Below are 12,309 nucleotides of genomic sequence, written 5' to 3'. Positions count from 1 at the left end.
TAAATTATTAGAAATTTGTTCTTAGCTTTTTTGTTTTTTATTCAAAAACAGTAGACAGACACAAAAATCGTAGAGCTAATTTTTACTAGTCAATTAAGTGAAAAAAACTTCAATACCTTTGGAATCTTTCTGAAAGTTTTGACAGTTCATTTTAATGCCAAATTTTTAGCCAAAAAAATTAAGAGAGTAAAAACTGTGATAATTTTGCCTGTTGGACTTTTTCTTTATATCCTTACTTTTTTTAAATGTTATTTTTGTATACGGCATCCTTTTCATAAGCATGTATTCACTCATGACAAATGTTTTCCAGGACCTTCCCGAAACCATATCCGAACTTCCTAGTTCTCCACTCCTTACGTGTCCTTGTAAATTGCGTCCTAAGTTCAATAGATGTATAGCCGACGTTAATTCGGATAGTGATGTTAAGTGCTTCAGTAAAAAATGAATAAAATATCTATTGCGATTGTTAATGTAAATATTCCTCAGATTTGTAAATAAAGTTGTAATTTACGATATTGAAATTGAAATAAAAAAAAGTGAAAGTTTAATTGTTGATTTTTGACAATTTACTGTAATTTTTATTTTAAATTGTGTACAAAAAAGAGCAAGCACTGAAAATATAATAAAAAAATAGGGATGGTATCAAGAGAACAATGTATTTACATGCTGTGATGCAATTTATGTGATTCTGTTTTATTTGTTTGTTTTATTTTAATTTTTTCTGAAAAAAAGTCTAGTTCGTACAAAAATAACAGTTGTACATTTGGTGTGGGTCTTAAATCACTGAGAGAAATGCCTAAACTACTGTAATTGCTGAATTTTATGTCTTGCCTTCTGAAACACTGTAAAAAATTCCCATTTTTCACAAAGGTGTTGGCTTTATTATGAGAAACAATACTGTACATGAAAACCAACTGGGATGGTCTGAAATAAGCAGCTAACACTCAATATAAGATTTTATATCGATCATGTTCTTCACCGCATAAATAAATAATATGATGTTAAGATTTTTTTATATCCCAATCCTTTTTCGTAAAAGATAAGAAATTCCTCTAGCGACATTAAATATATGCTGAGCTGCTAAACTGGGTTGGGTTTGGTTAATGGGACAGTTTTGTAAGTACAGTTTTACTACCAGTACTTTACCTGCTTGGTTCTTTGTTTTTTGCTGCATGTACATCTTTTAAGTGGTAAACCGTCTTTTCCATTCTCACACCGAAAATAGCCAAGAGAAGAACAAAAAATTAATATTCAAATAAATTTTTGTGCAACTTTAAAAAGTGTATTCAAGGCATGCTTAAGTGTATCCGACTATATTAAGTAATTTGGTCTTTAATCATTAGGTCTGCCCATCCTAACTGGGTTCATCAGTGCGTTTTTGTTTATATTAAGTCAGTTATTTTATATGCTAGTCCGTGTGGGGTTTGTCAGTGCCTTCGGCAGATTAAATCTTTATCTCACAAAAACAACACAATCAAAAAACTAATAAGACAAATGGCATATATGCCATAACATGAAAATGCAGGCATTGGACAGAAAAGGTGAAAAAAGAGAAAACAAAAAATGAACATATAAGATCATATATTGGGACAGGAAAACAAATTAAGCTACTTGCCTAACAGCTATCGCGAATCTTCAACAATACAAGCATGAAAATACTAACTACAAAATACTACCAGGCCATTGGCGCTTTAAGTATCTTAAAGAATTGTCAGGAAAGGTTTGATATGAAATGTGTTGGTCTAGGGTGTTTAACTAAGCATCTATTGTGGCATCTGTATCAACATATTCCAGTTTAGAGGACAAATTGGATATAGAGGTCTGTTCAGATTGTAAGGTCGGATGCAAAGTTAGGGAGGTTAGGCCTGTTTGAAGGACTTTGGACTGGAGTTTTTGAATTCTCCGGAGGTTGGAATGCTTGGTCTTTAGAAGTCTTTTGAGTAGTTATGAAGTTTCTGTTTAGTTTTCTTCTTTTTCTATTGCATCTAGTGTTCCCAGTAAGTCTTTCACCGATTTAAAATTCCCAATTATAGATGGCTGGGAAAAAAGATTTCTAGCAGATTAAAGAAGAGGTGGTGCAGCGATGGAGTAAGGTTATTTGCTGGAGTTTGGTTTCGTTGAAACTGATCCTCCATTGAGACGCTTCCATTTCTTGAAGCATTCTTCTAGACAGAAGAGATAGTACTGGAAGTTTCTGAAGGCCTCTTCTTGGTTTGCTGAAAGCATAGCGGTATAAGCAAATACGAGGAGTACTATACTGGGATTGCTAGGAATGTGTGCACTACACAAGTATAAAAAAGTACCAACAAACAAAGATAACACACCTTCCTGATTAGAAAGGAAATCACTAGGCCATTGGCACTTAAGCATCTTAGGGATTGTCAGGAAGGGTTCAGGGTGAATGGTCTAGGGTTTTATGGCGTCTGTATTGACATCTTTTGGTTTGGAGAGCAAATGAGTTTTGGGGGTCAATGTGGTGTATGCTTAGGTTGGATTTGAAGTAGGGAGCTTGGGCAGTGGTTTGAAAGGTTTTGGACTGGAATGACGTGTCTTTTGGTGTTCAGAGTATGGCCAGATTGGTTGTAGTGTAGATGAGGGTTTGGATCTATTGTCGTAGACGATGTGGTTTCGTTGAGTTTGAATCAGAGAGATGGTCATGGAGGTTTCTTAAGGCCACTATTGGGCTCTGAGTTGTCCAAAAAGATGGTAGTATCGTCTGTATATGTGAGGAGATCACTGTATTCAGATTGAAGAAATATCTGCACTATGCCGATATTTTAAAAAAAAAGGCCAACAAACAAAGATAACACCTTATAAAACAATTTGACTTCAAAGAAAAAACAGACCCAAAATAAAGATGGCGAAATGCCAAAAGGCGTCTGACAAACCAAACCAGCAAAGATAGGCAGACAAAAATGATTGACAAACAAATTACAGGTTCACCGTAGAACGTCTTCACAAGATATTACAAAGTTTCATCTCGAATGTACGCTCCCTTATAATAAAAATAAAAAGTAAATGTTTTTGTTTGAGGTGGTAGTTTTCGTTTTTGTAGGTTCTTTTTACCTTGTTTTAAAATTTAAAGCATGTATAGTTTAACCTGTCAAGTTATGTGATGTAATTTATTTAAGTTAGGGCTTCTGATATAAAAGAGTAGAAGACAGACATAAAAGTAATATCAGTTATAAATTAAAAATATATCAATTTACAATTTAATACTTTTGCTGTTTGTTGATTTATGTGAAAACAGTGATAAAGTTAATGGTGGGTGTTGGTCTGAGAGTTGAAAATTTGTTGAACTGGCACTGCGTCCCTTACAAATAATTATTACTCGCTGAAGATGCTCAAAGACATTTGACGAACACAGTGCAGGTCCAACAATGATAAATTCCTTGTATTTTTATTTATTGTATTGATATTTTATTCAGGCAGCAAATTTTATGTTGCAGAGTATGGGAAAGCGTATTTGTTCCAATATCTCTGCCATTTTGAAAATTGTCAATGGTTTTATTTTTTCTTTGTTTTCTTTTCAATTTCAGATGTTTTTCGAGGACAACATCGACGACGGGAAATACTGCGGTCATCTCTACGGGCTTGGCACTTCCTTCGCGGTAAATGGCAACAGTTTCCATGACAACGGTGACAACGGAAGCAACTCGTGATAAGGACATTTTTCACCGAGGAATGTGTGGCATTTGCTCGCGATATGTGTATATAGCTAAATGAGCCTCCAAATCGTGAACTCTATTTCTTATAAAAAAGCAAAATCACGTAAAACAAAAACTTTTTGTGCCCATCCCACAACTTTCTTCTCTTTATTTTTAAAGTATAATTAAGTTTAAACTGAACAATTTTTTTTCTTTTCTTTTCACTCATTTTTTTTTCTTTTGTTTTATAATCTGATCAGGTTAACTACAGACTCAGTGACAAAACCAACCCAGTATTCAACTCTTTAAACAAATCTGTGATTTCTGAAAACACTTTTTTTACTTTTATTGTAAATAATAACAAAGTGTAAAATGTTCTATTTTAACAATATTTGGAAAAAATACAAAAAAAAGTAATTGTTAATATTATTATAGATATATTTATTTTTGTCACAAATCTGTTAATTAATATTATTATTTGTTGAATTATCATGAAACACGTGTTGAAATTATGCAGCGGTGATTCTTTTGTCCCTGAACACTGGGTCTTTTGTTGGTCTAGATGTAGTCAACCTTGTTGGATTTAGGTTTAAGATAATTGCTTATATAACACATGTGTATGTATAATCCCTTCTTCCCTTCATCCCTTCATTTTCTATTATTTTTTTAATTTGTTTGAAATATTTGTAAAATAAAATGACCCCTCCCATCAAATTAGTAAATCAATTATTGTAGAATTTAGGTTGTTATACATACATCGAGTACACTGATTGTAAAAAATTATAAGATTGGTTTTTTTAATTAAACAAAAAAAAATTTAAAAAAAATTCAAAACCCAGTTTGAAAAAAATTAAATTAGGGTAAATTAAATGCATATTCGTTTTTGTAAAATATATTTGTAGTATCTAGAAAGTTTTGACTTGAGGCATTTATTTACAAGTAATCACTGCCCCCTGTACACAATTTGTAGAATTAAAAAAAAAAAAAAAATTTCATATTTACATTTGTTCTTCTCACATATTGAAAAATAGCTTAAGACGAATCGCTATCCGTCCCTGAATACGAACCGAGGAGGGATAAAGCGTTTTGTTTCGGCTGCTCTTCATTCGGCTCCTTCTTTATAGTCGACAGCGCTTCAATTTTAACCTCTGAACGAGAAGGTGTGCCTTCCTTTCCCTTTAGCCTCACCAAGTTACCCAACGGCTTCTTTATAATCCCAACGCTCTTTTGCGAAAGAGGATCTGGTTTTATTGTAAGTACTGCCGGTTTTGTCGACATGATTGCATCCTTATCCTTAAAAACAAAGTTAAATTTTTTAAAAGAAATAAAATATAGATAATTAAAACTATATAACAGCCTTAAAAATAAATATGGTGAAATCTTCCCTTACAACCCCGACTTCCAAGAATTTTTTAACCTTTTTGTTTTTTATTATGTTAAAACATATCACAAAAAAAGAACCTTGAAGGTAAAAACACTTTTTTCCCCTACTCTATACATATTACTAACATTAAAAATGTGTTCACAAAATGTTTTTTTCACACGGTCACAGCACTAACACTAATGCCAGACGCTAAGACGCATCATGAAAAACCAGCCCAATGCACTGGGTGTGGGATTTAAGGGGGGGGGAGTTAAGGAGGTCTTGAGGCTATTGTCGTTTAAAGCGATGGGGTGCATTCTCGGAATCGGAATTTGTAGGATGGGTTGAAAAGTAGGGTTAGGATGGATTGAGAGGTTAGTGTGAAACATTTGCAATCGGGAATGGATCAGTTCGTTGACAAAAGAAAAAAACGAGTGAGGTGGATAGGATGTTACATAGTTTGACTTTGACGTTTTGTCTGAGAACTTTTGATTGGATGATCTGGATGTGTTGGGTGTTTTGGAAGAACCACACAGTTACACTCCGTCCAAAATAGTCACAGTAAATTCTTGTTATAAGGTTAGTTTAGTGTTGAGTCACGACGGATTTTGATGCAAGAAGTCTTCACAGTTGTCCAAATCTTCTGTTAAGTTGTTGTGTGGGGATTCTGTCAGTCGGCAGTCTAGGTACAGTCCTAAGTACTTGACCTGAATGGAAATTGCTAACTCTTTGTAATTGATGTCAAATTTGGAGTATCGTCTGCATATCATAATGGAAGGTATTAGGGTATAGGCTGGTTAGCAGTATAAATGATATAAAGGATACGATTAAGAATGCTTAGGAGTGAGTAGGAAGTGTGTTTTAAAGCAGGCCCGGATGCCAGACCCTATGAAAAAGCTGTGATTTGGGACATCTAGGAACACACCCAAGCATTACTATTTATTCTCTAGAGCAGGAGGAGATAGTGTCGACAACAATAAACTCTTGAATCGTGGAAAGATGAGGACATGGAAGGACTGGCATTAAGCGCTTCAAAAATCCTTTGAAGGAAGAGGCTGATGGATCTGTGGTTAGGAGAGGATATGTGGTTGGGAGGTTTGTAAGATTTAGATTTATATAGGCGCAAATCTGCATATGTACGCTCATACATACAAGCAGTTGAGCCTATTCTCTAGTCACTGACAAGTCCAGCATTTGCTATTTACAGTAAACTGCCGGCAAACTAGAGAATCTCCCACAAGTGTTGGCAGTCCAGGGGCAGACTTTAGCTTTATCCATCCAGCCACCAAGGTTGATCTTGGGGAGGGGGGTGCTGTCAACAGCTAGGTGTCAATGTGTGGCTGCCATCTCAGCATTTGATCAAACATGAGACCAATGAACCTCACCGACCCTAGGTACCTTATTCAAGCAGGTCTACCCACTTAAATGTCGTCGATGAAGGATAATACTACTCAACAATGCTTTTTTCTATTCTATCAACTTGAAAAATAAATCCATAGATTTATTTTATTATTTTTAATGGTAAATTCAAGAAAAATTGTAGGTCATTAGTTAACAATAATAAGTTCATAGTATTATTTTTAATGGTAAATTCAAGGAAAATTATAGGTCAATAGTTAATAATAATAAGTCCATAGCATTTTTTAATGGTAAAGTCAAGGAAAATTTTAGGTCAATAGTTAATAATAATAAGTCCATAGCATTTTTTAATGGTACAGTCAAGGAAAATTTTAGGTCAATAGTTAATAACAATAAGTCCTTAGCATTTTTTAATGGTAAATTCCAGGAAAATTTTAGGTCAATAGTTAATAATAATAAGTCCATAGCATTTTTTAATGGTAAAGTCAAGGAAAATTTTAGGTCAATAGTTAATAATAATAATAAGTCCATAGCATTTTTAATGGTAAAGTCAAGGAAATGTAGGTCATTATATAATAATTACATAGCATTTTTTTAAATGGTAAATTCAAGGAAAATTTCAGGTTTTTAATTAATAAAAATGAGTGTTGGTTTTTCTCTCAACTCAGCATCCAATCAGAGCCAATTTTATTTTTATTTTTTTTCTCTGTACCAACCAAATTCAAAAGTAAGCTAATTAATACAAATAGGGTGTTGGTGGCAGCAATAGTTACTGCGTTGACATGGCGCTAATCACTGTAAGGTAAAGGCAAAGAGCTCGAATCCATCGGCTGGCCCAACACACCTTTTAAACACACCAACACCTCAAGGGTTCTTACAACTTTGTAGTTGAAATACCCTTGTTTTTCTTCTCCTGCATATCTCTACGATGAACCCATCCAGCTGATCTCAGATGTGTTGAAATGATTGTGTGAAATATGCTAATTGTCTCTACACTGTCTCATACCGTTGAGTGTAGGTTATTTATTACAAAACTTGAATTTGGCCATCATCAAAAGCTGAAGGATGACTAGAACGCTTTTCATTCGAAATTGAAATTTCCAACTTCTGAATTTAGTAAATAACCTGTGGATGGTACTTTGTCTTAAAACATCATTGCTATACAGAAGTATTCTTCCTCCATTTAAATAAACAAAACACCTCAACTAATCCCTTTAAGAGTGTATAAACAATAATGACTAATTAAACTTTAATTCAAATTAAATTATTGACAAACGCTGCGGAATTATGTTACAATCCAATAATTAAAATTTCATCGGCTACAGCAGGATTAAAACCCAGACATGTTATAACATGACAAATATGAATTGGGCGCCATAACCACTCGGCCACCAAGTTGGTTGTTACCGGTCATTTCATCATTGTTGTGTTGGCCTGTCAGACACATTTTGGATTATGCCATCTTCAGTATGTCTGTGATTCTTTTGAGTCAAGTATTTTATATGCTAGTATTTACACCAGAACAACAAAAAACTAAAATTTAAGAGATTTCCATAGAAGCACTGACAAAGAAAAGAGATTGGACCTCACATAAATACCAAAGATCTGACAATAAAGATGGCAAAATGCTGAAACACATCTGACAGGTCTGACAAGCAGACCCAAGGTGATCAGTAATGATCAAATTATAGGTTTATCACACCACAGATCACAAAAAAATCTCATATTAAAATAGCATTTAACTCACATCTAAATTACTGCTGGAAGATGATTGAGTTTCATGAACGTTTACATTCTCCTCTTTTTCTTTTTTTATCTTCTTTTTTTTCTTGAGAGGTTGTCCATCTTCGTCCAAGATTTCCTCTTTGACAACTGTCTTCTTTCCAAACACAGACCTTAAATTAAATTTTTTTTTAAATTAAATTTAATATCTTTCTTGAGCTTTATGTCAAAAGCTTACTTCACAAATCTTTCATCTTCTTCCTCTTGCATTTTCCTGATCCGCTCTTGGGCCTCTTTCGAGTTGTACTGGGAGAGAAGCGTATCAAAGTCGACATTCTGTTGTCGTTTGTTAAGATCTTTCAACTCTTCTAAGGACTCGAGGAGGTCCAGTTCTTGTTTTGATTGCTTCGTCCTGTTTTCCAACAGCTAAAAAAATAAAAGACAATTATTTTATTTGTATTTTATTTATTTATTTTTGTTAAAGAAATAAATAGAGCCACTTACTTTCATTGGGTTTGACGCTTCTTCTTCTTTTCTTTCCTCTTCTTCTCTTTCTGCTTGCTCTTCGGCAAGTTTCAGCGCCATAAAATTCCTCGTAGCGCCTGCTTCTATTTCGTAATCCGTATTTTTCGGGTCGGTCTTGAAAGATATCTCCTGGAGACATCTTGTGCACTGGAAATTGGCGTATTCTTATAACAAAAATAGATTTTCAAATGTGAACACTTCAATAAGCTTACTTTGATATAAAACCTGAATATTCTAATGCCCAAATAGTCCTCGCCTTCAACGTCCTCTTTCTTTGCATTGAACTTTTTCCCTTTGTATATGTACTCGCCGCAAGTTGCACATCTACAAAAATAACAAATGAGGGTTTCAAAAAAAAAAAAAATCTGTATGGTATTATTATTTTTAAAAAATATAAAAAATTACCTCATATTAAAAGGGGCCATCAAACGTACAGTGAACTGACGGTTTTTCGTCCCTTTCATACGAGGGATCTTTGACGGATCAAAATCCGGGGGGTAGTATTTCTAAAATATAAACAACAAAAATTTATTGTTCCAATTTCATCAACAATTAAATTCACTAATTTCGTGGTCCGCTTGACCAATTAATACATTACAATTAATTAAGGTTTTTGGTTGAGATGAAAAAAAGTTAATGGCACGAGAGGGATTCAAACCCACGACCTTCGGCTTGATATGCCGCTGCTCTACCACCTGAGCTAGGTCAAGGTCACGATAGCTCAGGTGGTAGAGCAGCGGCGTATCAAGCCGAAGTCGTGGGTTCGAATCCCTCTCGTGATCTCAACCAAAAACCTTAATTAATTGTTCATCAACAATGTTTTCATTTATTCATTCATTTAATTACTAGATTTTTCACAATCAACCCTCTCGCATTTACACTACGCACTGCCACATTCATACAAAATGTCCAACCACAAAAAAAGATACAATAAATAATTAAAATATATGTACAATATTTTCAGGTTAAATATGCGGAAACACCCCCGTTTCCCTTAAAAATCAAAACAGTGGACCCCACAGCCTCATGGCCAAGGGCTGTCATTATATCAGGTGCCACGCCTAATCGCTCCTAAAGATGCAAGGCCTGGCACTCCTGCACCAACCACCACTGAGCAACCTTTCTCTACAAGTGACACATCTGCATGGGGTTTAACTAAAAGCATGGGTACATATGTCAGTCAGGTATAGCCTATCCTCAAATGCCTCAGCACGATATCTTCCTTTCGTTTCAAGAGCCTTTCCAGGCCCACTGATGCCATAAATTTATATTCTATCATTGCCAACTCTTCAGAGTTAATATTATACTTGACAACATGAATGTTAATAAAATATTAAATAATTATTATAACCTAAAATAGTGGTGACAATATCAATTAGAAGTTGTTTTGTAACTTTTTAATTTAACCTTATATTCTATCATCCCATCAGTTTATTATCTGTTCCTGGCAAAATCCTTCAGAAACTCCTCCTCAAATGCTTTCAACCATTCTTAAGTCCCAGTCCATAATCAATAACCATCAATTTTGTTTTGAAACTCAGCACTCGACTGCAAAGTATTGTCATTGTGATCTAGATGTCATTGCCTCCTCCTTTGAGCTTAAAAAATACTGCTCCAAGATATTCCTTGATGTCACACAAGCATTTGATAAACTATGGCACAATGGACTATGTATACTCAAGGGCATCCTTCTACTAACTAAAACTGTTTTCAGGTTTGCGAGGGCCATGCATTTTCTCCCATTCTCTCAGTTTCTCCTCTACTAAATTTATACCCATGGTATCGCTTCATCTTATGCAACAGTTACATTTACATTTTCTAATGATACATCTAGCTTTCTCAATATTATGATTTTGTCTTTCCCATAGAAACCTTCATCTCCCCATACACCTCAAAAGTAAATCTATCAACTAATTTATTACCATGTGACTAGTCCTATGAATTGGAAGAAACTATAAGCAATCAATATGGAGGCAGGAACGTTTTTTTTTTACCAAAAAGTTCAATGCCATATGTCCATATCAGACTAAAACTAGCAATATAAATTAGACTTTTTTTAAACAAGGGTAATTCAACTATGAGGTTGTATTTAGTGAACCCTCAAGGTGCCGTTGTTTTTGGAAAAAATTGAACTGCTGGATTCGAACCCAGACCCAGGTTCTTTACTATACAGTGATGACGCCTAAGCCATTGCGGCCACTGACACCCCAACAGGATCTTTACGAGAGCAAAGGATGGTGGTATCATTCACATAGGTGTCGAAGATTGTTTCAGGAAGGTTAGGTATGCTTGCAGTGTATACTGTGTAGATAATGGCCTTAAGATACTTCCTTGTGGTACTGCATTAGCCGACTGATAGAAAAGGGCCACTATTGACTTGAAAGTTCTCAGGTTGTTAGGATTTTATAATCAGGTATTTGGTAAAAGGAAAGTCTTTTAAGCTTCCAGACAGCCCCGAGAGACTTGCCCAAAGCTTGCTTCACATCTAGGAACACACCAGAGCAACACTCCTTTTGCTCAAGAGCGGTAGTAATGATCTACATGATAGCACTGCTGAACAACAACAACAAACATCTAAACCCAAACTGGTGGTCAGAGTTAAGGTTACAGTTATGAAGCATAGGGAGAAAGTGTTTAAGGAGTTTTTCTAAGATTGTTTATTATAAGCAACTGTCAAATTGGACAATAGGATAATAAAAGGTTAAGAGGTTTTTTATACTTTGGGATTATTCAGATGAGGGAAAATTTCCACTGGTATGGGATGGTGTTCTAAGGACTGAATTATAAAGGCAGGTAAGGAAAACTAATGTTTTTTCCATTTTAGTAGGTGTTGAAGGATTTTTCGGTGATTAAGTCAAAACCAGGAGCTACCTTCAGATGTGTTATGATATGGGTGTGAACGGAAATTTTTGTATTAAAAATTTTCAGAACGTTACAAGCAAAGTGCCTCACATCAACTACTAAGAAGGTCTAAAATGAGGTCTAGCAGACAAAATAGGCAGATTATCACACTACCCATCAGTAGTTGTACTGATAAATTGCATCTTTTATTCTTTCTCCAATGAGTTCAAACTAATTGCCAATTTCTAATAATACATAAAAACCTCATTTTATCCATGGATATGTAAAGTAACTGTATTATAAACAATCAGGACCCTGCAAATGTGCCTTAGAGACCAAATGTTAATTAGGTTCAAAATGAGGCCTGACAAGAAAAAAAACAGCAAGGATAGGCTGGCCAGGGGTCATCATAGAGTAGAATTCACCTCACATCTCACAATTGTAAAACTACATCAAATTTTTAAACTTAGATAATTAAAACAATTGTATAGTACATAAAAAAATGTTAGTTATTTAGATTTTTCAAAAGTTAGCAGTCTGAACATGATAAATCCTCCGAGGAATAAAATATCTTCCTTTTTTGACATTTTCGCTGCTAAATATCAGCAAAGGCAGTTGGATCAGGATAATGATAGACTCTAGCAGGTAATCAAAAGTTCAAACTGCTGACAAGTAGTTAATATCGTTTACCCATAAATAATGGCAATGTTATATGAAACCACTTACATTCAATACTTTTCTCTCGGACATTTTTCCAAAATTTAATTAAAAGATAAATTAAAGTGGAAAAATAAGTGTTGCCCACTGGTTGAGAGGATGGTTAACCTTCCCTTGTTTTCGGAAGGCTTCGTT

The 12,309-nt window shown here is 34.6% G+C and overlaps 2 protein-coding genes across 9 annotated transcripts in view; one reads left to right on the top strand and one right to left on the bottom strand.

Annotated features, from left to right (window-relative positions):
• The window catches only part of LOC106666167 (CCR4-NOT transcription complex subunit 7), a 27,354-nt gene extending 22,706 nt beyond the window's left edge, over positions 1–4,648 (top strand). For 3 of the 8 annotated variants that reach the window (XM_014393146.2, XM_014393145.2, XM_014393147.2), the window contains exon 9: positions 311–495. In XM_014393146.2, the coding sequence (XP_014248632.1) occupies positions 311–445 (135 nt within the window). In that variant the 3' untranslated portion in view covers positions 446–495. Of the gene's footprint in view, positions 1–310; positions 498–3,539 lie in introns of those variants that run through there. The other 5 variants (XM_014393142.2, XM_024229644.1, XM_014393140.2 and 2 more) reach the window with 4 other exon arrangements.
• LOC106666168 (coiled-coil domain-containing protein 94) lies at positions 4,524–12,309 on the bottom strand. Its single transcript, XM_014393148.2, has 7 exons — positions 12,184–12,309; positions 9,022–9,122; positions 8,829–8,940; positions 8,596–8,763; positions 8,330–8,517; positions 8,117–8,264; positions 4,524–4,940 (listed from the first exon to the last, which is right to left on the bottom strand). Exons 1-7 carry the CDS (start codon positions 12,205–12,207, stop codon positions 4,680–4,682), a joined length of 1,002 nt encoding a protein of 333 aa, XP_014248634.1. The 5' UTR covers positions 12,208–12,309; the 3' UTR covers positions 4,524–4,679.

The sequence above is a fragment of the Cimex lectularius genome, unplaced genomic scaffold (assembly GCF_000648675.2).
Source record: "Cimex lectularius strain Harlan isolate CLEC.00 unplaced genomic scaffold, Clec_2.1 scaffold5, whole genome shotgun sequence".
In the NCBI taxonomy this organism is placed as follows: Eukaryota; Metazoa; Arthropoda; class Insecta; order Hemiptera; family Cimicidae; genus Cimex; species Cimex lectularius.
Note: the sequence above shows the minus strand (reverse complement) of the source record. Positions and strands in the feature narration are given on the sequence as shown.

Bases quoted from the DNA above. Each gene is read 5' to 3' on its own strand.
- LOC106666168 (XM_014393148.2), bottom strand. From the start codon at position 12,207: ATGTCCGAGAGAAAAGTATTGAAT. The intron at 8,265-8,329 runs GTAAGCTTTTGA...ATTTAATTTAAG, and splicing joins GAAGATGAAAGATTTGTGAA to GTCTGTGTTTGGAAAGAAGA. The intron at 4,941-8,116 runs GTGAGTTAAATG...TTTGTTTTTAAG, and splicing joins CTTCCAGCAGTAATTTAGAT to GATAAGGATGCAATCATGTC.